The 16,544-nt window shown below is 43.9% G+C and overlaps 1 protein-coding gene across 8 annotated transcripts in view; it reads right to left on the bottom strand.

Annotated features, from left to right (window-relative positions):
* Tnik (TRAF2 and NCK interacting kinase) overlaps positions 1 to 16,544 on the bottom strand; it is a 410,638-nt gene that overhangs the window by 80,407 nt on the left and 313,687 nt on the right. For all 8 annotated transcript variants that reach the window (XM_004633447.2, XM_023717821.1, XM_023717822.1 and 5 more), the window contains exons 12-13: positions 13,559 to 13,625; positions 9,874 to 10,078 (exon numbers count right to left, since the gene is read on the bottom strand). In XM_004633447.2, the coding sequence (XP_004633504.1) occupies positions 9,874 to 10,078; positions 13,559 to 13,625 (272 nt within the window). The remainder of the gene's footprint in view (positions 1 to 9,873; positions 10,079 to 13,558; positions 13,626 to 16,544) is intronic.

Here is a 16,544-nt window from a genome sequence, read left to right as displayed (position 1 = left end):
TTTGTGTTGTGGCCCATAATCCAAGTGCTCGGGAAGGTTGAAGCAGGAGGATCACAAGTTTGAGCCCAGCTTGGACAGTTTAGCAAGACCTTGTCTCAAAATAAAATGAATAAATAAAAAGGGCTGGACATGTACCTCCATGTAAAGGCTCTGAGTTCAATTCTCGGTACTGGGGAAAAAATCCTTTTGTTATGATACTGAAGCCTCAATATGAGATCCTCAAATTGCATTGTATGAAAATGAACACAAACGCAACCAGTTTATTAGTATAATGCCTTCAGATGGGTCATTCTAACATATCTGAGAGGATATTGAAGATGCTAATTTATGTCATGTGTAGAAAAGTTATAGGAACTGGTACCATTTGGAGAACACTATTGCTGATTTTAGACATTTCTAGGGATGATGTGGAATGCACTTTAGTATATTTGGCATACTTTATATTAACGCCTAGGTATCACTCAGGCTTAAATCAATAAAAGGATGCATTTCATAATATTAGAAGTTGTTAAAAAATAGGATGTGCTGCCTGAAGCTCATAGATGTACAAAGAAAGATATGTCAAACAGGTTAAATGACTCCAGAGAATACTGTCAGAGGACTCTTGCTTTGAGAAACCAACTGGCTCAGATCATTTATGAGGTCCTTTCTATTCCACAGCCTCTATGAACCTATAAAACTATTCAATGAAGACATAAAACTTGAAAACAATTCAGTTTCAATGTTATGTGTAATAATACTTCTAGTGAAACAATTTTATTGCCAGAGTTGTATGGTTAAGACTAAGTAATAAAACTGTGAAACACAAGAAATGCAGGCTGGACATAATAAAATATTCTCCAGGAAGACCTCATGCCATAGAAGGCAGGGCTGTGAAGAGAGTGCAGGATAGCCCTGGAAATCCAGCCTTGCTTTCATGTAAGATACTCTAGATACCTAGAGGGTCAGCCACTGCCTAGCTCCAGGGTTTTACCTAGTACACAATGCTGGAAGTATAGGTACCTGTGCTAGTATGCCTTTTCCATTCCTTAAAAGTGCAGGCAAAGGTCTGGGCAAAAAGACATCACTAGCATGTCTTTAAATTAAGACATCAATAGCATGTCATTTAAATTTCAGTACTATTTTAAACCACAGTGTAAACATTTAAACCCAACTTTCTCAGCATGGCAGGAAACCTCTCCTCTCACAGGATTCAGGGTACAAAACAGACAAAACCAGGTCTCCTGCTACAGGGCATGTGAGTGAGAACAAAATCCTTTCTGAGCTGGGTGTGGTGGCACATACCTGTTATCCCAGCACTTGGGAGGCGGAGGTAGGAGGACTGTCATGGGTTTTAGCCCACTTTAAAACTACATAGTTCAAGGCAAGCCTGAACTACATAATGAGATGATATCTCAAAAACAAACGAACAACCAAAAACAAAACAAACAAATACCTTTCCTGGATCCACTGAAAAACAGGCATCCATTTATCCATGGAGATGACAGCCCTTCTAAAGCACTAGTGTGATTTATACTGTGTGATTGGACCACTGTCAAAAGCCTCACAGGCAGATCCAATTCCAGACAATGAGCTTCCAGTTTGCCAGCTTGGTTCCCAGCTGTTTCATTATTTCAGTTTTGATATTGAAATAACAGAGCAAAAGCCCAGCAAAGAGAGGTCAGTCTTTCTGTGGATGCTAATGACATCTAGAAATAAAGGGCTGCTCTGCTTCCAACCAGCGGTCACCACTCTCAGGACACATTACGATGCCTAAAGTTAATGGTTAAGTGACTTAAAGGTCACTTCTCTGCAATACCAATGAATTAACACTCCAGGTCCTGAAAATGGGTGAATTATTCTTGCTCATAGTACTTTCATGCAGGTTAAGATTGGGCATGTGTCCAGTGGGTGGGAAAGCTGCATGGGTGAAAAGCAACACTGATTTTCTTGTCTCCTGCTTTGCCCACCAAGCTTACTCAGGCTGCCTTCTTCTGGGAGCCATGTCCTGGGAAGACAGGAGCCAGGCAGCAGTGCTCAGGCAGGTACCCTGAGGCAAAAACGTTTCTTCCGAGTGCAGCACTCTTCTTGCAATTACTTGGGTGCTCACTTGGTGCCAGGTTATGGTCATTACTTGTGATCTCATCTCCACTTGTATAAGAACACCTAGTAGATTAGTAAAGTTCTGGGCTTGTCTGTGGGTGACAGACATGTAGGCCAGCAAACTGAAGGGCAGGACTCGTTGTGGTCAAGGGTGGCACCAACCAGTAGGCTTGCAGTTGGGATGGAATAAAAAAGAAAAGATGGAAATGTTCCATGTTCTGTTTGCAAGAGCTCCAGTCTTCACCAAGCCTTTGGACATTCATCTTCAGTTTCTTTACCCTTGCAGTGACCATACCATGATCCTCCAGACCTCTCATCTCCTACTGCTACTAAAAACTCCCTCTGTGGGCCCAGACACCCAGTTTGGCTTCTTCCACCTCTGAGTCCTATGATAGCCACTGTGACTCTTGGGAATCTGATCTTATAAACCTACCTAATAAATCCCATTGTGTAATTATACATATTTTTATATCAGTTCTGTTCCTCTAAATAACTAATGAATGGGTACTATTTTAAATGCTTTGTATATATTAACTGGTCTAGTCCTTTAAACCATCACCACTCCATTAAATAAATGGACAAACAGAGACATACAGAAGTCATGTCTTGCCCAAACTTACAAAGGCAGCAAGTGGTTGAGGTGGGATGGGACCCCAAGCAGTCTCTTTCAACATTGCTTTGGGCTCACTTTCTTGCTGAGAGGGTTACTCCTAAAGTATTATTTGCCTGATGCCCCAAAGCTGAGTATTCAAACATCACAAGATCTCTACCTTTACAAAGGTCTTGTTTACATTTTGATAGGAGATAAGATATTACGTAACTACTTCATAGCAATGATGGGATCATAATTACACAGCTTTAGAAGTGACAGCAAGATTGCTAGTCAGCGAGGTCACCAAAAGGCAGTTTGGTTTCTCCCCTGGCGAGTCCACTGAGTTTCACAGGAAAAAGAGACTTCCTGGGGTGGCAGCTCGCCCTGCTGAGCAAGGTGCACCCACACAGTGACTGGCTGCAAGGCCTGGCACTGCAAGGCCAGGGCTCTGGTGAAGCCAACAGCAGACAACACAAAGCAAGGTTTCCTCTCAGAGGAAGGCTCTCAATAGGGGGCTGCAAAATCCAGATTTTACAGTAAACAGCAAAGTCACACCTGGGAACTAAGGAAAGCACAGAGTGGGAAGATGCTATCTACAGGGAGAGTCACAAGATAAAAAAAAATCAAGATTAACAATACTTTGAGATTGTCAATTCCAAAATAATATATATTCACCCAACAATATCATTTCTCACGTCAGGGATTTTTCCAAGCCTTCTGTGTATATGGTTTCATTTACTTCCCACCATAATACTGCAATGTAGATATTAGATTCATGTAAGGAACTGAGATTCAGAGATGGTAAGTAATTTTCCCGAGATCACACAGCTAGATGAAGTCCTGGCCTCCTAGCCCACAGAGCTGGTGTTCTTTGCCTCCACACTAACTTGACAGTTGGCCATTTAAAAATTATAGACACTTTTCTTAAGGAGATAACTGAATTCTTCCCATCATTACAGCATTCTTCCTGAGGCATACAAAGAGGTACATTTATTTTAATGAACTTGAGATTTTACTGTAGCACATAAAGGAGCTCAAAGTTTCAAAAATTATTCCGCTGTCTTCAGTCCAAGTACACAGGCCAATGACAACATTACCTAATATCTATGGGGCTCACTATATGTTGTGACATTCTAAGGCTTCCCATGAATTATTTCATTACTCTTCATGTCAGCTCCATAAGCAAAATGCTCTGGCTATTCCCTTTTTACAGAAGGGGAAACTGAAGCATGGGAGAGTTAATGATCATACTCAGGCTTACGCATCTAAAAAAGAACTACATTAGCAGTCTTGGATCTAGAGTTGCTGCCTTCACCAAAATACTGTTTTCTTCTCAGTTGAACTGGATCTCATGCTCTGTTGTCCGAAGACATCTAGAGCTTTCATATGCTGTCCTGGATGCGAGTCTTAAAGAAAAGGCAGCTTCCCTCTCCACTCTTGGAAGGCATTATCTGAGAGCACCTAGGAGAAATTAGGTACAAAAAAATCCCCACTTGACACTGTGTCTTCCTGGGCTGGGCTCCAGTTGGGCAATGTCTCTCAAGTGACATCCTTCAGAAGAGAGCTTTGCTGAGTTCTTGGCTGTCCAAAAATTTCTCTCATCCATTTTCCTGGTTAATCCACTGACTCTTCAGCAGTGGCAGCAAGCATGCTCACTACAGACTGACAGGCAGGACATCCTGGAAGCGTGTGGTGGCCTCAGGATCAAGCTGATACCTTTCCACCCCATGTCCACATCCTCTGACTTCCTGGGAGGATGTTTTCTCTCCCCAGAGAGCAAGTGAAAGGTGTTCTAGAGAGCACTGTATAGAAACTGCATGTTAAAAATCTTCTTTGTCATTGAAAGCCAGGGGACACTGCTGAGTTACTTGGTCTTTGGGCAGCATTCTGCAGAACTGACCTCCTTCACTCCATTTGCATGCTTGAGTCCTCAGCTTTCTTTGATTCTACTCCATCAAAGTCTCCTGGTATGTCTCCTACTTTATCGATTTTCTTTGCTGGTTTTTCCTGTCCTGTTCTAAATTCTCAGAGTTCAGGATCAAGTATGTCCATTTACCGTGAACCAGTCATTGTCATCTCCCCCCACGTCCCTCTAATGACTGTATGTGCACAATCCAACAGCATCCTTGGCATGACCCCCTTCTCTTGCCTATCTGCTTAAGTCTGACACTGGGAACCTCTGTCCCAACTTGCTGTTGCTCATCTCTGAGGTCCAATCATCCGCCACATCCTGCAGGTTCCTCAGGCCAGAGCTCTGTGGCTTCTTACTCCACCAACTGTCCCCCTTAAGTGGTACACTCTGATCTGGGCTGGCCTGGCCTGATCCACTCCTCCTCTTCCACTCGTGCTTCCTTCCAACACATTCCTTGCAGCAACCAGAGTGTCCACTTACAAAGGCAGATCTGATTATTCCCCTTGGTTGAGTGGTTTTCTGCTCTTCTTGTGACAAAAATTCAAAGGTAATAAACAGCCTCCAGGGCGCAATAGAACTGCCTGGCACCTCCATGGCTCTGCTCCTCTCCTTTAGTTGGACTCTGGCCTGCTGGCCTCCAGGCAAGGCCCAGCTCCTGTCCCTTAGCATGTGTCTCTCCTCTACCACTGCAGCTATCACAAAGAGGGAAAGGACCACTCGGGGATGCTCTCCTCCATGTCCACCTCCTGCAAAGGCCCAGTCTATGCGAGGGCAGCCTGTACTTCCAGTATCCAGCATCTGCGTTCCCAGCAGAGGTACTCACTAAATATTTGCTGAATGACTGCCTGCAGACACAGGAAAAACATCAGCTTTGCTTTTACCTCACATTCTTAGAAAAATGAGCCTACTGTCCTTGAAAGTCTAAGTTGCTCATAATTAATCACTAGAGGTTTATAGGGAATTCCGATTTCTTTGGTTCTAGTTTGTACATTTATGCTGCATTGTTAATGACTAATAGGATATTGGCAATATTCTAATTCTTTTTCAGGCAATGGAATAAAACCAGTATTTTTTCCTAAGGTTACAACTCCTTATTTTAATAAATAAACAGCATTATGATGACCTTAAAGGGCACTAAAAGGGACTTTGGTGGTTTGAAAAACTTAGCCCAATTCTGCAAAAATTTACAGAAGCAGGCTGGTTGTTGCTTCTGAGATCAGCTTGCTCCATTCCTGTAACTTTAAGATACTGTCCCCAAAATGAAAGTATAGAATGCCCTCAGCAAATTCTATAAACCACTAATACAAGTTCACAATTCTTCAGCAGAATGAAACACCACCATGAACCTGTTTAAACTGAGATAGAGGGAAAGACTAGGAATCACAATACCTCCAGGGCGCAAGCTTTGTTTGGTGACACAACCATGCAGAATGAAACAAGTTGTGTATGTCTAAGCTAAGGAACAGGCATTCTTATCGAACTTAATACAACCAGAGGTTCTCTGGATACTTTTCTCACTAATGATGGTGACCTTCCCTAAGTTTAATCAAGTTCTTAGAACTTAGCTATAAATTATACTTAATCACTTATCAAAACCTGAGCCAAGTCCCTACCATTTAATTGGCCAGCAGCCATGTGCTTTTCATAAAGCTGATAAATGACTACGTTCAGTGTATAGTTAAAGTCCTCCAAGAATGTGCAGTTGCTGATTAGAACCCAGCCAAATCCACGTGGCTACCCATAAATAGCAAAGATTCACAGGGCTTCCTTAGAAACCCTCTAGTGGGAGGTGACATCTGCCATCACCAAAGACAAAGGCTACAACCTACACAGTTCTGTGTTACCAAAAGGTGGCTGGAACCAGGGAGCTTTAACTGGAAGCAGGGATATATTTGCCAGGATGCCGTAAAAGTCTGTCTGACTCTCAAAGAAGGAAAATGTTCAGGCTGAACTAGGACTTTAACTATTTCTAGGTCCACAGAGCCCACATTCTCCCTAGGGCACCAGAAATAAGAGTGGTCACCCACCAGAAGTGGGGTGGCAGACATGGCTGGGCTCCAACAGCAGCAGGGCACAGGAAAGAAATCTCTGGTGGCCAAGACTGCTGTTACTTAGGGGTTTAGAATTACAGCCATCTGTGTATTCAGCACTTTTTTTTTTTCCTTCTCTATTGAGCTCTAGAACAACAGAGTGGATCTAAAGATAAAGCTGGTATTATTGGCTGGCATAATGTCCAGCATTCCTGCTTCTGCTGAGAAGCCAGGTTTCATGCCCACTGTCACACGGAGCAGAGGGTTCACGGCCACGCATGCGCACACACCTTCTGTGTAAGCCAACACGTGTGTCTCTGAGAAGACCTGTATCTCACCCAGCTGCACTCGATTTGCATCCGTGATGGGAGTTCCATGAGGTGCCGCAAGAGAAGACACAAAAAAAGGTGCCACTGTAGCTCTGATCAGGAGCATGAGAGACAGATCCTGGCTCAAAGCTGAGCTCCTGCTGAGCACAGCTTCTTTACCTTGCAGAGAATCCTTTATATAGTCAGGGTAAAAGACCACGAGTTACAGGCCAGGTGAAGAACACAGAAAAGCATGTAAGCTATGGCTCATCCGCAGAAAGGTAGGACACAGGCCGTGACTTAGTGCTTAGACTCTGCAGTCTAATTCCCTGGATCTGAAACCTCATTTTCTAGAGCTGTGTGACCTTAGCAAGTTATTAATCTCTTAAGACTCAACTACATTATCTTCAGATTGTGATGACTGTAAGAATTAAGTAAGACAACTTATGTAGCATGCCAAGTGACCTGTCATGGTCAGTGCTTCAGAATCACCAGAAATTGTTCTAGTAACGTGATGAGCAAGCATAGGGAACTCAAGTAATCACACCTGGCATGAGCAAAAGGCACTCTAAAATGTAAAGGCGGAGCACAGCAAGGCACCTTCTGCAATGACTGCTTTAACTGAGGGTCTAGGTCCAAGAGCCAATGGTCTCTGTGTTTAAAAAACAAAAAGAAAAACATGCACTCAACTGCGTGCATGCATATGTGCAAGTATGCATTTGAGAATTTTAAGTGTTTGTGGGATGATAGTGGGGAATTTCTAGAGTTAGGTGGTAAATGTCTTCAGTCTGAGACTGTGTGTAATGAATGAGCAGCCAGACAGGGAAAAGGGTTCTAGACCATCATGCCCCTGGGAGTAGGGGACCCTAGAAGAAAGAAACTGCCATCAGGAGAGAAGCAGGAAAGGCAGACGTCTGAGGACAGCACCTAAGAGGGTTCGAGCAGCGGTTTGAAGGAGTGGGCTCCGTGATCCTAGAGACACCTGAGAGCCTGGAAGACATGGTGTAGCCCCAGACTGTGGGCCAGCACAAAAGGCCATGATTTGCCTGTGTGGGCTGAGGAGGTGATGCCAGGGCACAGGTGCATGAACCTGCTGAGGATCTCCATTTGCATCTGGGAAGTAAGTGGAGGTCATGCAGATGCCTCCCATTTCTACACATTGCACACTGCTCCAGAGAGCTTGCTGACTGAGCCGACACCCACCCTCACTTCACCCCAGCTTTGCCTGCTTCTTAGGGGTTTCTGCCCTACAGTACCATCGTGCCTCTGTCTAGGACACTGTGGATCTTAGAACCTAAGATAACAAGTGGACCCTGCACTTTGCATATGCTTAACACTCTTCACACCAACAATATTACAAGCTTAGATTGGAAAGTGCTTTACTTGCTATTGCTGCTTGTGGAAGCCTCAAGGTCCAATTCTGGGGATCACAGTTCAGGACTGATTATAGGAGAGGCCTGCATGAACACCAGGGTCAGTGGGGGTGGGTGCAGGATGGAAATCCTCACTTTGCACTTCACCAATAGCCCTGCAATGTGGGACTAATTACTTTTCCTCCCTGACCTCAGTTTCTCATTTGTTAAATGGGGACTACAAACTCTTTGCATGAGAACTTTGGATCTACACAAAGAGATAATGACATATGAGGTACTGAATATAAGCAAAGCACCCTGCCCAGGAGATAGTGCACAGGAATCACTCAGTAATCACTCACTGATTACAGCTGTCAGGTGTCATTGTTGCTGCTCTGAAGCTAATATTCCAGGAACATAATGAGGTGATGGAATTTATTGCAAGGTAGAACTGGGGCTCTCACTGATTTCAACCAGGGAGGCTGGACCTTGATGTATTATTTAAAAAACAATCTGTTCCTAGTGTGTGCAATTCACCGCCCTCTAATTTTCAGTGACCACCTGACAAAGCAAGGGAATTGCTATAAACCCATTAAATGATGAGCAAGCTGGTGCTTGGGCAACTAGTGAAATTACTATTCCATTACGGAGCAGTTAGTGAGCCTTGCATTTGTCGGCCAATTTTCCAATAGCTAAGCATGCGCAGTGTCTTAATTGTCTAGAGGCTTTGATTTATCTGGCTGAGTATGGAGGCCTCAAAGGATGTGGATAAGAATCTGGGAAAAAGGCCGAACCAAACGTCTGTAAAACCACATGAGTAAGAGGCCCACACAGGACGTGCCATGCAGGAGGTGGCTGCCAGTGCGGTTTCCTACACAGATGTCAGCAGTGTCTGCTGCTGCAGGCCAGTCATGCCCACCAGCTGGAGGGTGGGCCAAGGGTACAAAGTGTGTGCATGGAAGAACTTGTGGGAGGCTATGCCCCGCGTTCAAAGGAATGGCAACAGGCAGGCCCTGATTTTCCATACTTCATATTTTTCTTATGTGTCTTTTCATTGTGGTCTTGTTAACACCTGCATTCCACCTCTCAACCACTGCCTCACTCATTCAAAAATTAACTTCCCCATTCACAAATACTGATGAGCCACCTGCTATGTGCTAGCTATTATGCTAGGTACAAGTGATATGTCAGGTAATGCATGCTCATGGAGCTTACATTTGAGTAGTGAGACAGAGGCAGTAGTTTTTAAGGTGGTCAGAGCTATGTAGTGAAGGGCAATAGGATGTGGTAGAGAAGCAATGATGGTTGCAATTTTAACTAATCTTGTCAGGGAAGGCTTCACTGAGAAAGTCACATGGGAGCCAACGTGAAGGGGTGGAGGCCTTTGGCTGCAGTTCTGCAGTGACCTTGAAATCACAAAAAGTGAGGCAAAGCTCATCTGTGAGAGCATTCAGACCTCATCTTCCTTTGTAGCCAAGGTGCTGAGTGCCAGGCAGCTGGAGGCCTTGACCCGGAAGGTATGATCTGAGCCCACCATGGATGCCCATGGAGCGACCACACAGGGAGCTCAGGTGCTGGGTGCCCGACTCGGCCTCACCTCCTCCAGCCGCCGCCGCTGCTCCTTCTGCTCCTCGATGCGCTTCTGGCGCTCAGCCAGCAGCTGCCTCTTGTGCTCCTCGTTTTCCCGCTGCTGCTGCTCTAGCTGCTGCCTCCGCAGGGCCTCTGACCGCTCCTTGTTGGCCAGCTGGAGTCTGAGGAAGTCCCGCCGCAGTGTTGACTCTCCAGGCAGGTTCAAGATGGAGCTGTGGGTAGGAAAGAGCGATGAGGGCAGGGAACACAGCTACTGCGAGTGCTAGGCAAGGACCACCAGGCCCACACCTGGCTCCTAGATTCCTTGTTGGTTCAATTATTCACCCCCATGAAGAACAGAGTCAAGGAAAAGGGGAGTGTTCAGCCTCCCCTTGGGTATGATTGTGGCATACACTGTCTCCACCCCAGAGGGATGTCACATTCCCAGAGCCATCTCTTCCTGCAGGACAGACACCCTACTGCCTTGCCCTTGCGGATGGCAAAGATGTGCTTCTCAAGACTAGTAGGTTCCCCAGGCCAGCTTATCTTGACAGGTAAGACTGATAAGAAAAGATAAATGAGCCCTCACAAGCAGTCATGGCCAACTCTACTTGGACCAGCACAGAGCAGCCTTGCATACACCCCTCCTTGACTCCTCACACCACACCTGGGAGGAGGAGACCAGACTGCTCTGTACACACATGTAAGGCAGGGAAGGAAAAGCCTGGAGTCAAGGTTGATGCACGGCCAGGATCCAAATGAAGTTTGCTAAGTCCAAAGAGACCAGAGCTTGTCTCAGGGTACCACAGGTAACAGAACAGTCCCTGCCAGTGGGTCGCTGCAACCCAGCTCACTGATTCCTAGATTCTCTTTAAGTGGAAGTTTTCTTATAGGTAAAGTGTGTGTGTGTGTGTGTGTGTGTGTGTGTGTGTGTAAGAGAAATCACCTTTCCTGGTAATCTAGGGCTTCCCTACACCAATCTAACTGTAGATGAAAAAAAAGTGATAGACTTCTTGGTTCTACAGAGCTATGCAATTGGGAGGATTACTCAAAACCTAGTTGCTTTAATTTTTCTGGAAACTTCTATCTGAAATTAATTCATTGGACATATATTTACTGGCATGTGCTGTGTGACAGGCTACAGGGTACTACTGCAAACACACAAAAAGTTCTTACTCTAGAGTACTTTCTTTTGGGGAAGACAGATAACTACATATAATAAATTTCAATATTACTATGCCATACATAAGGCTAATAGAGTGAAATTTAAAAAGTGACAGTGACAGGGAGCTGAGGTGAAAATGAAGAGTTCTGCCTTGACTGAGTGGCCAGGAGGGCCTCTCTGGGAAGGTGGGAGTTTGTGGGGGGAAGGATGTTACTGGGAAAGGAAAAACAAGCTTAAGACCATGTACAAACAAGAGTAGCCTTTTCCAGGGCCAAAGGTGCAGGGCCTAGGAAGAGGTCAGGGGGACATGCAGGTGGTAAGGCACATGACCATGAGAGAGACAGAAAAGGCTCCCAGGGAGGAAGACCATGAGCAGATGTGTTTTGCTGCAGAGTGAACCTCACTCTACAAGGGGTGACAGTATGCAGGTGACGGTTAGGTGACTGCCACAATGGCTGTGAATAGATTTTTTTTGTTTTTTAGGCAGAACTGGGCATTGAACTCAGAACCCTGTGCTTGCCAGGGAAGTGCTTATTCTACTGAGCCATTGCCCTGGCCCCACAAATCTCTTTCTTTCTTTTCTTTTTGCGGTACTGGGGATTGAACTCAGGATCTTGCGCTTGCCAGGCAAGTGCGTATTCTACTGAGCTATCTCCCCAGCCCTTTGACTAGAAATTTTAACCGTTGGTAAAGACAGCTGAGATAAAGAATCACGGGAAGCAGCAGGCTTTGTGGCACGGATGGGAGGATCAAGTTTGGTTGTGGAGAGCTGTCAGTATGCTGAGTGAGATGCTGCCATAAAATGAAACACAAAGCTTTGTTCCTGACAGTCCAGGAACCATCTTGGACATCTACTAAGCCTCCCCTGAAACCTACTGGCTGTGAATAAAACCCTAAAACCATGCCCACATGGTGGCACTCATATACACAAGCCGCTTGCTCTGTGCAAGGGTGAGGGATGGGGAACAGAGCCTCGCAGGCACACCAGGATCCCCTGTGAATATTAATTGATGTTGAATCAATTTCAGGAGACCTGGGCTAAATTAATGACTCAACTATTAACTCTGCATGTGACCTTCTTGCCACTCTTGTGCTGTTGCCTCATTTTCAAAATGAGATAACCACTGTCCTTTTCTACTTTTTAGGTTTGCATGAAGAGCAATTAGCTTTCTCCATAAAAACAGGACTGGACATATAATCTTTCATGTGATATAATGACATGCTATAATTATAGCCCAGTTGATTCACTAAGGGACTCCTAGCACCAGTTTAGTAAGTGTTGGAAACACCCATTTTCTCAGTTGTCCAAGAATGGTCAGAGGGCTGGCATGGTCATCTGGGGGCAGCTTTCAAAGAGTAGCATACAACTTCTCTAAAAGATCAGTTGGCCCTCTGCCATAGAAAAAATTCATTTTCCATGTCACTGCTAAATCATCATAACTTTGATGCAGCTGGGAGGGGGGTGCATCATGTTACGTATCAGACAGCAGGATTACATTTGCCTTGAGAAATCCTACGGGAAGGGAGAAAAACCAGTGACTCCATTTGGTTGGTAGCTTAGCCAGAATATAGCTCAGAAGGTTTGAGTTGGCTGAAGAAGACAATAACACATGCTGTGCAGCTCAGGCCAGCAGCTTCTCTCATCAGGAAGCTCTGAGACAGCAACAGGGGCGAAGGAATTCCTGCTCCATGGGGTTCAATCCTCAGATGGCTGGACGGTGGGGAACCACAGGGCCCAGGGGTCCTTCAGCTTGTGTGTTTCCTCTGACAGACCTGACTTCACCTTCAGAGTACATGGTTCCACAGTCCCACAGTGGGTGTGCTGTGTGAGCCTCTTCACTCACCGAGCTCCTACCCAACTGATCTTTCTTAAAAAAGAGAAATCCTGCCAATGGGAGCACTCCCTTCTTAATGATTTGTAAACACAGACTGTAAGAAAGTTGGGATCAAAATTAAATGAAATTTATAATGCAGGGGTGACTACAGTAAAGCAACACTTGATTCTGGGGTCCAACATATGAGACAGGAATGGCACAAAGACTCTATTTCAGGTTCCCCTTTAAGTGTAATTCGATTTCCTGGAAATCATTTCCTCCTGGATCAGGCTCCATGAAAATACCAAGGTACAGGACAAGGAGAGTATGTGAAAGTGCTTCTTAAAAGCATAAAGTAAGAAGCCAATGAGATGAAGTCTAAAAATAACATATATGGCTCCAAAAAGTTGCGATGTTAAGTGACTTTTCATCCTGCATTACCCAGATAACTGTCTCTGACCAACTTCATATGTAACCTACATAAGGAAGCAAAGTCTTGGGAAAAGACCATAAATCTTGCAGATAAGAAAAAGGAGATGCTGATTTCCACATTTTCCTAGGAACCCGCCTAGGGAAAGTTTCCCAAATTAATGAGTATGTTTGTGGGCGATAAATTAAATGAGACCACCATGGTGGATTCTTTAAAATGAACCTATAAATCAAAAGGAAACTGAATTTCACACAAGCACAGCTTAGAGTATAAAAATCACAAGGCGCAGCTCTCACGCTCATACCTGGGCTCCCCAGAGTCATTTTCCTCTTCCTCCTCCTCACTGCCGCTGTACTCGTACTCAGTCTCATCTAAAGAGAGAGCCACAGGATGTTAATACAGACAAGCAGAGTTGCAGCTCAGTAAGGCCCAGCCCCAATTCACAATGAGAATCCTGTGCTGCAGAATGAAATTTTGATCAACAGTGAACCCCATAATGCAACAGTAATCCCTTAAGATTGCAACATAGCCAAAACATTCTTATTGCCTGGTGACATTGTAGCTGACCTAACTTCACAGCACAATGAACTACCCATCTGTGTGTGCTGACGTTGCTGAAAACAGACCTACTATGCTGCCAATCATATAAAAGTATATGTATATAAATGGATAACTTGGATCATGGTAATGCTGACTTTTGCTGGTCTATTATAAGGAACAGTTACTGCTTAAGTTTTTCTCTCCTTTTTTAATTTTTTGGCCAATTTTGCATGCTTATATTTGGTAATCTGCACAATGAATTTAAGGACAACAATATGCAATATAGACACCGCCCTGGCCCGCGGATCCTGAACAGACCCAGAGCGCAGGTCTGGCAAGTGAGTGAGACGACCCAGGCCTGCTGATTCTAAACAGAGCCAGAGCACAGGTCTGGCAAGTGAATCAGACCGCCCTTGCCTGCGGATCCTGAATAGACCCACAGCCCAGGCCCAGCAAGTGAGTGAGATGACCTCGGCCCGCAGATCCTGAATAGACCAGGAGCACAGGCCCAATGAGTGAGTGAGACCGAGTTAGACCGCCCGGGCCCACGGATTCTGATTCGATCCAGAGTTCAAGCCTAGCGCGGAACCTTTCAGCAGAACTCCCTGCAAAGAGGCTTGAGGCAAGACCCACCCAGCTAACTGATTCAGGAGCAGAACATCTTGCCAGAGAGACACAAAGGGTTCAACTCTAAGGAGTGCAGGAGAAAGACGTGGAGCACAGCAGCAAATAACACCCACCTGGAGGAATCTGAACTTTGTAGATTCGGACCTGGTGCTAAGGTAATAACTCTATCTAAGCTCTACACCAAAGGTCAGAAGACAGCGGTATACAAAATGACAAAGAGAAGGAACAAAATGCAGTCTCAGGCCCCGAGTCCACCTAGTACAACTGCAGAAGACACGAGCACTGAGGAAACTGGAAATCACACACCAGATATCTCTGAAATAATAGCATTGGCAGTAAGGAAACAATTGCAGAAAGGTGTAGAAGAAATCAGATGAGAAATAATTTCGGAACTAAAAAATTTAAGTGATAACTATAATCAAAGAAGTACTAAGTGCTTCTAAAGAATACACTGATTAAAAAATAGAGCAGAATATAAAAATGATGGAACCCCTGAATAAGCAATTTAGGAAAGAAATAGAATGTATGAAACACATTCAAAGTGATATACAGGAAATTGAAACTTCAATCACAAGCTGGCAAAACCATTTGAGTGAAAGTGAAAATAGACTTTCTGACATTAAAGACAGCATGGCACCTAGTGAAAAAGAAAGAAAAGATCTCTTTAAAACAACTAGGATGCAGGAAAAAAGAATTCAATACCTGCAAGATGATGCAAAGATGAACAATGTGAGACTAATAGGCATCAATGAGAAGCAAACAGTCAATATAAATGATATAAAAAAATATGGGCAGAAGTAATAGTAGAAAACTTCCCAAATATGGGGCAACAATCTGACATTCATTTAACCAAAGCATATAGAACTCCAAATAACATCAATCCAATGAAAACCACACCCAGACATATAATAATCAAGAGCCCAGAAATTCAGCATAGGAACAGTATACTACAAGTCGTTAAAGAAAAGAAACAGGTCATGTTTAAAGGAAAACCTATCAGAATGATGGCAGATTTCTCTTCACAAACCATCAAGTCAAGAACAGCATGGAGCAAGGTACTTCAAGTCTTGCAAGAAAACAAATTCCAACCCAGATTGATATATCCTGCAAAACTCTCTTTCAAGTATAATGGAGAAGTGAAATACTTTTTTGACAAAGAACAACTAAAGAATTTCATGATGACAAAGCCAACCCTACACAGACTACTAAATGATGTTCTAGAGAGGGAGCAAAATGATCACAGCCCCATGAATGAGAATGGAAAGAACCCACCAACTAGAGCAAACAAACACAGGAGAATAAGAGGTATACTATAGTAGTCTTTCAGTTATTCTTTTGTGTTCAGCAGCAAAATATTTCCATCAGCACACTCTACAAATGGACTTCACTTCCACCCTATGGGTCATGATTCCACCTGAGTCTACAGGCTGGGTTTCAAAGAAATAGCTGTAGCTCAGTTCCACAAGTGACGCCTAGACAACAGTAACTGTCACGGTCATTATGCATGTCCAGAACACATTGGAACTTTGTGCGATATCCTATCCTCAAACTGTTAGAAGTGCTGGTCATTTACTTGCCATTCCAGTATTTATCTTATGTTTTTTTTATTTTTACAACCACAATTTTATTTTATTTTATTTTAATATTTTGCGGATCCGGGGAGTGAACTCAGGCCCTTGTGCTTGCCAGGGAACTGCTTAGTCCACTGAGCCATCCCCCAGCCCCACATGCTCAATTTTATTTATTTATTTTTTCATAATTTTATTGATAAACAAATAGCAATGAGACAGTTTCAAATCAAATCGCTAGGACAGTTTCAATAATTAACACACTGCATACACTCTTCTTGGTGGTTAACTACTGTACTAGATGCGGACTTGAGATGGTATTTACAAACATCATTAGAACAAATCATTCTATTCATTAAGAGAATGTAACTATATATCTATCCTAACCACTTTGAATACACAGATACAAAGTGGACATTCAGCTGTACACCCTTTTTTTGTTAAGTTCCGTTATTTGAATATTATAGGTGTGTAAACTCAACAAAATATTCTAAAAGAGTCCAGTAGCCCAAAATAGCATTGGGTCTTCTGTTTAACTGGCAATGTCAGAAATTG

The sequence above is a fragment of the Octodon degus genome, unplaced genomic scaffold, assembly GCF_000260255.1.
Source record: "Octodon degus isolate 3935 unplaced genomic scaffold, OctDeg1.0 scaffold00055, whole genome shotgun sequence".
Classification (NCBI taxonomy): Eukaryota; Metazoa; Chordata; class Mammalia; order Rodentia; family Octodontidae; genus Octodon; species Octodon degus.
Note: the sequence above shows the minus strand (reverse complement) of the source record. Positions and strands in the feature narration are given on the sequence as shown.